Raw genomic sequence first — 11,149 nt, 5'->3', positions numbered from 1 at the left:
TTCACCTCACCAGTCTCCTCATCACCCCTGAACCAATGCCAGTAGCTGTGTTACTCTACACCAAACTGTGAGACACCCTGCCTGAGGCTGGACTTAAAGCCTGAGCGGGCCACCACATTCCCACGTGGAAGAGGGGGGCCTTTGGCAGAGCCTGACAGAGTCCAAAAAGTCACTGCCACGCTGGCTCTAGGGCTGGGGGAGGAAGGAGGGTGACTCTCCCAGCTCCAAGGACTCTGGGAAGAAGATTCCTAGACTCTGTGCCTAGCAGCTCCTTCCAGCAGACGTTGTGACCCATAGACTGAGCTTGTGTGGGAGGGAAGGGAGATCCTTGTCCTGGGCGGGGCGAGGTGACTGGACAAGGGTGGCTCTGGCTGCAGTGTTTGCCTGGGGACTGCGAGGCGTGGCTGAGCCTTTGGGTAAATGCAGGCTGGAGCCAGCAGGAAACCACTGGCTTTCTCTGCCGCTGCAGCTCCAATTCAGCCTCCAGATCCTGGCGGCCGAAAGGGCACATCTGTCTGTGGAGGTACATCCCAGCATAGCATAGCTCTTACAGGGAGAGCAAGAGGTGACAAAGACCTTCTTAGCTTGAAGCCCAGAGTCTGCTGCATCCAGCGCACTCTGTCAGCAGTAGGGGTGGGAACACTGGGCTGTGCGAGGCTCATTTCTAGCTGTGTGTGTAAGCAGTTTTTTGGGTTTTGTTGTTATTGTTGTTTTGTGATTTTGTTTGTTTTTGTTTTGTTTTGTGGGTTTTGTTTTGTTTTTTCCATAAGAAGACTCAGGGCTGCCATGTCCAGTGTCCCAAGCCTTATCAGCCAGCATTCTGTAGCTTTCTATGTGAAAAACTTTGATTTCTTTTGCAGGATACACACCGAAAGCCTGAGCCAGAATTACAAGTGCCAGCCCCGAGCTTTCGGGACAGGGGTCTCTAGGGCAAAAGAGGTGAAGCCTTTGGAAAAGAAAGACACTGAGAGAGGACCCATTGGGTCAGTTGGTGGCCGGGGAGCTCATGCTTCTGCCTTGGCTCACAGGATTTGGGGCTGGACTGCTCTTCCTGCACTTCGTGCAGAAATTTCTGTTCCCGTATTTCTGGGATGATTTGTGGTTCCTGCTGAAGGTGGTGCGCTATGGAATTCAGATGGAGATATACAAGCTGAGAGGGGAGCTCGTTACCGTGCTGGACAAATTCCTGAGCCATGCCAGGAGACAGCCGCAGAAAGCCTTTCTTATTTATGAGGGGCATGTCTACACCTATGAGGATGTAGACAAGAGAAGCAACCGAGTGGCCCATGCCTTTCTGGACCATTCCTCACTGAAAAGGGGGGATGTTGTGGCTTTGTTGATGAGCAATGAGCCCGACTTCATTCATGTGTGGTTTGGTCTGGCTAAACTGGGCTGCGTGGTGGCGTTCCTCAACTCCAACATTCGTTTCAATTCCCTCATACACTGCATCTGCACCTGTGAGCCCACGGCCGTGGTGGTTGGCGAAGGTAGAGTATGGGCTGTGGTCTGCTATGAACAAAGAGAACCAACCTATTTCCCTGTTCCCCCTTTTCTAACCATATTCTCTGTCTAATACTTTGAGGTGGGTGATAATGTGTATAAATTATGCATATGCAATCGTTCTTCCGTCCCATAGCCAGTGGATTAGCTCCTCCCACTCCTCTTCAAACACTTCGTCGTAGATTAGTAAATAGCAATGCAATGAATTAGTATTTTCTATGAAATCTCTGCTTCCTGCCATTTTGAGAAGGGCAACTCTCACCTTCAGTCCCTGCAAGAACTCAAGGGACATGGGGTCAGGACAGTTATTTTATTAGCCCTGACCAAAATGTTTCATGAATAAGAAAGCTACCAATTGATAACTTTATCAAGAATGAGTGCATTTGGATAACAGAAATTTTAAATGTGAAATTCATACATTCTTATCTTCATTCCTGCATTTACTTTGTACTCGGCAAGCTAGGATTTGACAGAGCAGGGGAAAGGCTCTTGGCAGACAATAGTCCTCTCCTTTCTCCTCTCCATCATTTTCTTTCAGTTGCCTTCTTCTTTCCCTGATGCAAGTTAAGATCGCTATGGTTATATATATTCACACTGAGTGATGGGGATAAATCTCTGGTTTAATGAGTAATTAACAAGGAAGTTAGGAAGGAGCATAGCTCAATAAATGGAAATAGGAAGCATGGCACTTACTTGGTACAACCTAAAGGGTTTAGACAATTTCTTCTTGTATGGAGCTGTAAAGTCATGAGGGTGTCCAAAGCAAAGATCTTGGTAAACATATATACGTATTTTAGATTGATACATATGGGTTCTTCATATAAGATTGCAGAATCTGTAAGAGTATGGAACACAATCTAATTTCTGCTTTGTTGTTGACTAAAAAGTAGTTCTCTTCTCTCACCTATTCACACATGACAAAGATGAGTTAGGCTGTGGACAAAAGAAGGCTTGGCCCTCAACACTGTCACTCTTCCCACATCTCTGTGTGCTTCCCGCTGATCTTGTGTTCAACAAGTCAGGAAAGGTTTATTGTCAAGCACTGGTTTCAGCTAGTTTAGGGCCATGGGAGTGGAGAAGCCAAAGTGTGTGCCTTGAGTACTGTCAGGTGGTTTTCTCAGTCCTGTCTTCCACTTTACTTTGTGAAGAGGCCTGTTTGTGTACTGAGGTTTCAGTGACACATGGTGACAAGTAGAATCAATGAGGCATGTGGAATCTTGACAGTGTGGTGAAACAGTATTCATCAATTGCTACAGTGATGAATGCAGCAGAAAAATTAAGCACTGTTGGTTGTCCTGGACACACTCTAACATTTTATCCCATAGCTTACATCACGGCATATCATGTAGCAAATTTAAATGACAAATTATGCTAGAAAACATTACCTCCCTTCAGAAGAGAATACTAAGAGGGCTGTAGTGCCCTTGAAAAGATCTTTGTGGCCGTGATGCTGAGGCCAATGTGAGAAGCTTCCCAGAGCAAATTACTAAGGAGTCTTCCTAATGGGCATAGTGCTGGGTACCTTTCAAGCTGTTCTGCAAACTTGGCTGTATGTGAGGAGTTGCTTGATTATGTTAAATTAGTGTTGCAGTTTACTTGTTCTAGCTTTGACTTTGCTCTCCAGCAACTAATGGCAGTGTTTCCTTGTTTTTCTGTTTCAATGCCAACATCCCAGCATCCTCCACTTCCTTTTTAGTACATAAATGCTATGGAGACTGGGAGCATTTCTAAATCCAGTAAGAATCATCCAAACACAAATGCCTAAGTTTGATCCCCAGCAACCAAATTAGAAAGAAAAAAGAGCTGTGTGTGGTAATCTCAGAGCAGGGCCATTTAGTCTAGTTTACCTGCTGAGCTCCAGGTCAATGAGAGACTCTATCTCAAAAATAGTAAGGTGTAGCTCAATGAAGGAATTCATAAAGTTGACCTCTGTACTTTCCCACATATTCATGCACACGTACTTTCACACATATTCATACACAACACACACACACACACACACACACACACACACACACACACATATACATACATTTCTGCACTCACACATGTATTCACACATGCACACAACATACATTCACACACACATGAACACACATATACTTTCACACACATATACTGTCACATACACGCATGCACATACATGCATTCACACAGGTGCACAAACATGCACACACACACATGCAAACAGAAAGAGACTACTGCTTTGGGTTACTGGAGTTTTAAGTCAATTTTATTTAGTAGAGTTTTTCAGAAAAATAGTTAACTGTAGAAATTAAGATCAAGTTACATTAATCATTTTAACATATCTAGACACAAATTGCATGAATTTTAAAGATTTTAATTAATGAATAGGTTATTTGGTTAAGGACATCCTAGATCTTAGCAAATTGTGTATATTTAGAGTTCTTATCCTGGGATACTGTATTCCTGGTGTTTTAAGCTGCATTCGTGAACTACATACTCATAATGATTAGATTTTTAAACCTCAGAATCCACAGACTCTGTCCAGCTGTTCCTAATCCGGATCCTTACAATCCTAGGGAGAGCGTATAGAAGTGGAGAGATGAGTGGTTTGTGCAGAACAGCCAGGCAGACCTAGTTCATGTATAGTTAGCCACTTTGTAGCTGCTGGAATCTCTCCGTGAGTGTCACTTTATTAAGCTACAAGATGGTGATAATGCCATCTACTTCACAGTGCAGTTCTGAGGATTAAATGATTTGGCTTTTGTGAAGTGGCCAAGTGCCTGCTAGGTAGTAAGCTCAATGCTCAGTTATTGAAAAGAATTCATGCTGTGCTTATAAAGACATCCTATACCCAAAAGAATAGTACCCAGTTGGTTTGAAATGGTGTTTTAGAAAAATACCTGTTATAAGTTATGTTCAGTTTTTGGGTGTGTCTGGGGGAGTGTATGCAAATTTGTATGTGTGCATGGGTGCAGGTGCACATGCAAGAGTGTACATGTGGAGGCCACAAGACAACTTTGAGGGCAGTTCTTCAGTTGTCCTCCATTTTCATTTGGAGACAGAGTATCTCTCATTGGCCTGGAAATCATCAAATAGACTAGCCTGGCCAGCCACTAAACACCATGTGTCTGCATGTGTCTCTGTCTCCACGTGCTGGGATCAGAAGTGTGCAATATAAAAACTTAATTGAAGATGCATACTTGGGGGCCAACTCAGACTTTGTACTTCTAAGGTAAACACTTGACTGACTACAGAGATCTCTTTGTAGCTCCAGAAGTAATCTACAATTTTAAACAAGTTTTATGGGTCAGGTCAGATAATGTCCTTGGTGATAGGTACAATTTCACCTTGGCTTACTTCTCTGGTAACCATATGCAGGAGGAAGCCAAAGGAAAGATATCAATTAAACCACTATCAAACATTATTATTATTATTATTATTATTATTAGTAGTAGTAGTAGTAGTAGTAGTAGTAGTAGTTGCAACAGTGATGTCAGTTGTTACCGTTTCTCAAGGCTGTTTCCTGTAAGCCATCCCTCCAGGGACTCTGAGAGGCAGATGTAGTGATGTTATACAAAGAAATCGGGTAGCTTAGGCTGAGAAACTCATTTTAGTAGATTGCAGAAGTGGTGTTCAAATCCTAGCTTCTGATGTGGGATTGTGATCTAATCATCATCCAGTCTTGTAAGGTTACACTTCAGTATAGTTATGAAAAAGTATGTGTTCCAGTTATAAGAAAACATTCCAAGATAGCAATCTCAAGATATCAGGATTTTAATACATGCTATTTAGAAAAATGTGTGTGATACTATTCCCTCCAACGAAGCTTGAAGACTCGTGCATACTTGCAAAAGAGTCTCCTATCTATGTTCCAGTCTAGGGGTCTGGATCAGGTCTGTGTTCTCTGGTAGTCAAAAATTAAAATGAAGAGTCAGGACAAATCTCAGTCAGGACAGGTGACAGCCTAGAAATTCTCCACAGAGCTGACAGAATCTGTTGGTAAAGAAAACTTTTATTAGGGAAGAGAAAACACTGCTCCTAAAAGAAAAGAAGAGCTTTGCGTCGACCAGATGTCCACAGGTGTCCTTGTTATTAGAATGTATGCGTTTTACTTTCTCAATGTACCACGTTTGAATCACTATAAACAGATAACTTTTTAAAAATCTCATGTTACCTCTATCTCCTCTGCTTTAAATGTGACAGCATTTTGTGTATAAATTTATTTTAAAAGACTTCATATTCCTCCTCAGGAGAAGGAACTAATGGTGTTTGCAGTAGACATGCTAACCTGTACAGCCTGGCCCTATTTCTATGAGCAGTTGCCCTCAGACTGCAAAGAAAATGTTCAGGTTAACAACTGAGCTTTGCAATCCTGCAAATGCCCTTTAACCATAAAAGCAACTGCTTCTTAACACTCAATAGGACGAGAAGAAAAATAAAGTCCTTCTAAGTTTTACTGTAAGTGACATGTGTGGAGGTACAAAAGACAAAGGCTCCTGGGAACTTTATTACTTACCTTGCGTCCTGTGATATCCTTACATGGGATCCATGCCCATTTTTAGGATATTGCTAATTTTTTTGTATTTATTAGAATGGCTGTATCATATTTTCTCCATCTTAGATTCATCAGGGTCAAGAAAGTTACCTTGCTACAGAAGAAAATAATTGAATTTATTAATTTAAAAGTATAGTGTAGCCAGGGGGTAGTGGCACAAACCTGTAATTCTAGCACTCAAGAGGAAAAGGCAGGCAGATCTCTGTGAGTGCAAGGCCTGATCGACACGGCAATTCCAGTCCCAGGACATCCAGGGCTACATGGAGAAACCTTATCTTGAAAAACAAACAAATGGTACAATTGTAATTAAAAACAAAGAACAAAAATTCAAAAAGACCTACACAGAGAATTGAATGAAACAGAATGGCTTAGACATATCACCTCTATCAATGGAAAAGGGAAAGTTACTTAACAAGTCATGTGAAGATTGCTGATTCTGAAAATAATTATAATGAATAGGAATGTAGAATGGACATTAATGGGGGTAGGGGTGTAGATTTTGAAGTTTAGTGTGCCTGGATTAAAACAAGTTCATTATCTTGGACAAGCTGTTGTCTTTTAGGTTTTCATTTGTTCTCAGACACCTTGTGCTTCATTTCCAAGAAAGGAAATAGTGTACACGTCCTAAGTTTTCTATGATTTGTAATAAACAGTGTTCATAAAAGTATACATAAATAGCATAATACACAACACATAATGATAATGAGCATAAATACACAGAAATAGTAAACACTTGCAAAGTGTTCCATGATTTGTAATAAACAGTGTTAATAAAAGTAGCTGGAGCACTGTTTATTCAAGACTGTGTTTCTGTGCCTATTATGTAGCACTGGTATCGTGTCTGAATAGTTCTTTAGCACACTGATTGCCTAAGCATCATTTTTTTTAAAAACCAGAGCCTAGTCAGGCCTCTATAACAAGGCTACTGAGCCGTTCTACACAGGAGAGTGTTGGTTACAAATACATGATAAAATCTACAATTTCACCCCAACTTCTTGTGAACATTGCTTTGTACTATAGAGATATCAGATCATGCATTTGGAGTTGGTTTTCATATTGAGTTTATAATGTTTCTAGTGCTGGAAATCAAACCAAGGATCCCATAAATATCAGACAAGCATGCTACCATGGACCTACACCCTGAGTCATCTAAAAGTTTAAAGGTAAAATATTTACCAGTATATTGAGAGCTATAATCACTTGATTACATTCCCCCATATTTTATATTATAGGCTTGTAAAATGTAGAGCAGGGTGACATAAAGAGTTATTAAAGCAAGATGCAAAGCACAATTCGTATGGCATTTTAGAGGGACACTGAAATTTTTGTTGATTTTGTAGTCTCAAAATGTGACTAAGAGGTACAATGATGATGTAAGAACAAGAAATCGTTTTTTTTTTTTTTTTTTTTTTTTTTTTTTTTTTTTTTTTTTTTTTTTTTTTTTTTTTTTTTTTTTTTTTTTTTTGTACTAAGGCTGCTGAGTGCTCACACACAGGATCATCACTTACTCATTTTTACTCTTGGGATTCCATCTAATGCCACGGCTTAAATGTGGGGGCAGATTTTACATGTTTCTTGAAATAACCTGTTTAAAACAAACAAAAGAAACAACCCCAAATGCATTGAGTTATCTTCTGTAATGGAGACTATTAAATATCATAGGAAACCCAGCTAACTCATGTACTCACATATTTGAATACCCAGATCTTCATCTATTGTAGTACCCCAAGCACAGGTCCCAGCTCCTTTAACCAGAAATCTAGCCAGAATATGTGGTGCGCAGGCAGGTGTGGTAAGCAGCAGACTGGTTAGCTCACTCTTTTGAAGTGTCTGCTGTTCTACAGAGATCAATAATTTGTACATTTTTTGAGGAGTAAATCTTAATGAGTTGAGTTTCATGAATGCATTTAAAGAGTATCATTTGACAGCCTTAGCTGCTTTTCCAGAGGACCCAGGTTTGATTTCCAGCACACTCACGGGGCTCACAGCTTTGTCTACAACCCTAATTCCTGTGGATCTGAAAAGATATCTTTTGACCTCCACAGGCACCAAGGGTGTACATAGTGTGATGACACATACATACAGGCAAAACACCTTCACAAAAAATAAGTATAATTAAAAAACATAATTTTAAGTCACATCAATATTCTGAATTTCCTGTCAAAATGACAGAAGACTTATTCATGTTGTTAAAACTGGTAACGATAAGCAACTAGTGATTCTTTATCCTTTTTTCATAAGATGTATTTTTTTTTTTTACTTTAGGCTGGGGGTTGGTGAATCCCATGTGTATGTATATTAGTGCCCTCAGAGAACAGAAAGAGGACCTCTTGGAGCTGAACATGCCATGTGGGTACTGGGAACTGAAGAACAGGAAATGCTCTTACCATTGAGCCATCCTCCAGTCCCTCTATTCTCCCATTGATGTTTCAAACTTTCATTACAATGCCCACAATCATTTTTTAAACACTGTTGAAAGAATTGTATTTGAGAATTCTGCCTCAGCTGAACCAGCTGAATTTGAAGGATATGAAAATATGTTTCCTTCAACTTTTACTCACTTCCTTCATTCTTATACACATTGCCATTCTTCGTAAATTCTCACTATTCCCTAGACTCTGCAGTTTCAACAAAGATTCAGGCAACAGTTGTGTTGTATCTTTGGACTTATATCCCACCTCATTAAGAAGTTACAGAAGTTTAGCCATTGGTTTATAATTCCAGATGGCCAATTTGAAATCATGATAACTACAATACATAGTTGAGAGTAATTACTAAGTTCAAAATGCCAGAAAGAGTCATTTAAACAAAATCTAGAACTGTTGTTTTGAAAGACTAGATCCTTTTGCTGTCTTTCTGTTTATGTCTTGTCTTTCCTTCTAGCCATGCTTGTGGGTTTTCACTTCTTGCCAAAGCAGCCTGCACACAGCAGGATACCACATAACTGCATACACTCACCAGAACTGTGAATTCTCCTTGGATTCTTACATTTTGCTTAATTTGTATTTGTCATAGAAATAAAGATTAATAAGATATTTTAAGACCTAACTCCTAGCTCCCTGGCAATGTAACACCTCATTTATGTGTTTCTTACAGGTACTATTTACTGTTTACCTCGTGCCATTTGACTTACTTATTTGTATTAATTTTATTGAAGAAAGAATTTTTCATACAATATATTTTGGTCATGTTTTCCCCTTCCCTCAGATCCTCCTGACCTGCCTACCCACCCACCTTTATGGGGTTTTCTCTCTCTCAAAAAAAAAAAAAAGACACACACACACACACACACACACACACACACACACACACACACACACAGGCCCAGCACACAAAAAAAAGAAAATAAAAGCAAACAAGTAAAAGACAAAAAAAGCAAAATGAAATTAAAAAGTCCATAAAAATATTATTGAGTTTCTTTGTGCTGGCCCATGACTCCTAGTCATAGGGCCTGCCCTGAAGTGTGGTGACACACCCAATAAGACTCCATTGGAGAAAACTGAACTTCCCTTTCCCAGCAGACAGCAACTAGAGATAGCTTCCTGGTTTGGCATGGGACCCTGTGTCTCTCCCAATCTCAGTGCTGGGACCCCTTCTGATCTGACCTAAACAGGTCTTGTGCATGCTGTCACATATCTGTAAGTTCATATGTACATCAGTCTTATTGTGCCTGGAAGACACTTTTTTCTTGGAGTCAACCATCACCTCTGGCTTTTATCGTCTTCCCACCTCCTCCACTTTGTACCACAATTGCACCAGTATCTCTTGCAGCCAGTCACTGTTATTGGTCACAGGGTTTGTAGCTGGGTGGCACTGATGTACCTTTCTCCTTTCTCCAATCCAGTACCATGAATGCTAGTCACTAAGGCTGAAGCTTCTAGTGAAGGCACCTGCTTGTACCTGCTTGACTAAGTGTTGTCTTCAGCAATAAGCCCTTACCACTAGATTGTGGAAGTCAAACAATAACATTGGCAGTGGCTTCTGATGTTTGGGGATTCCTATTGGGCCCCTTTGGCCAATGACTCAACTAGATGTAACCAATTCCTGCTGCTGGATGTTTTACCTGATGGCATAAGATATCTAATTGGGGCATTGTATCCCCTATTATTTGGTTACTCCACTTATTTTTGTTTCATATATGTATGTATTTCAGGGAGCTTCTTCAGTGGTAGGTTTCCATATACTTTTTAAATGGCCTTTAATGTTAGTTGTCTCTCCCCATATTTCTTTGCTTATCCTGTAATCCCATCCCCTTCCTTTTTCAATACTCCTAGATTACCTTTGTCTCTCCATAGCACGAATTTTATTTTACATTCTTTGGGAGATCCTTTCGTCCACTCTAATCCCATAGTAGATACCTAAACTCTGTGGTTATTTAGATTAAAGCATACATTTTGAAAACTTAAAAGCTAACATACACATAAAGAGAAAACATAGAACATTTGCCATTTGGGGCCCAGGTTACCTCACTCAGGATGTTTTAGTCCTAGTTTCATCATTTTAAATGAACATTTCATAGCTTTATTTTTTGTTAACATCTGAATAATATTCCAATGTGTAAATATACCACACATTCATTATCTGTTTATCAGTTAATGGACACCTAGGCTGTTTCCAATTTTTGACTATGGGAACAGGTCAGCAATGAACATGGTTAAGCAAGTGTCTCCGTAAAAGGATACAGAGTCCTTTGGGCATAGCCCAAGCATGGTATAGCTGGATCTTGAGACTGATGTATTCCCAGATTTGGGAGGAACCATAACATTGATTTCCACAGTGGCTGTACAAGTTTGCACTCTCACCATCAGTGAATGAGTGTTCCCCTTATCCAAAATCCTCACCAGTATGAGCTGCCATTTGCTTTATTTATCTTGACCATCCTGACTACAGAAAGATGAAATCTCAAAAGAGTTTTAATTTGCATTTCCCCAATGGATAAAGATGTTGAACATTTCATGAAGTGTTTCTCCAGCCACTTGTGGTGCCTCTTTAAGAAGTCTGCTTAGTTCTAGACTCCATTTTCTAAAAACTGGGTTATTTATTTTCTTGATAAAACTTGATTCTTCAAGTTTTTTTCACTTCTTTATATAAAATAAATAATAAGCTCCTATCAGATGTATAATTGAC

General features: G+C 39.9%; 1 protein-coding gene across 2 annotated transcripts in view; it reads left to right on the top strand.

The window, feature by feature from the left end:
- The first annotated feature begins 402 nt into the window (after positions 1 to 402).
- Positions 403 to 11,149, top strand: part of Slc27a6 (solute carrier family 27 member 6) — a 43,547-nt gene continuing 32,800 nt past the window's right edge. For both annotated transcript variants that reach the window (XM_027400939.2, XM_035440138.1), the window contains exons 1-2: positions 403 to 523; positions 861 to 1,487. In XM_027400939.2, coding sequence (XP_027256740.1) covers positions 1,007 to 1,487 — 481 coding nt within the window. In that variant the 5' untranslated portion in view covers positions 403 to 523; positions 861 to 1,006. The remainder of the gene's footprint in view (positions 524 to 860; positions 1,488 to 11,149) is intronic.

Source organism: Cricetulus griseus, chromosome 2 (assembly GCF_003668045.3).
Source record: "Cricetulus griseus strain 17A/GY chromosome 2, alternate assembly CriGri-PICRH-1.0, whole genome shotgun sequence".
NCBI classification, from domain to species: domain Eukaryota; kingdom Metazoa; phylum Chordata; class Mammalia; order Rodentia; family Cricetidae; genus Cricetulus; species Cricetulus griseus.
This window is presented reverse-complemented; position numbering and strand designations above follow the sequence as displayed.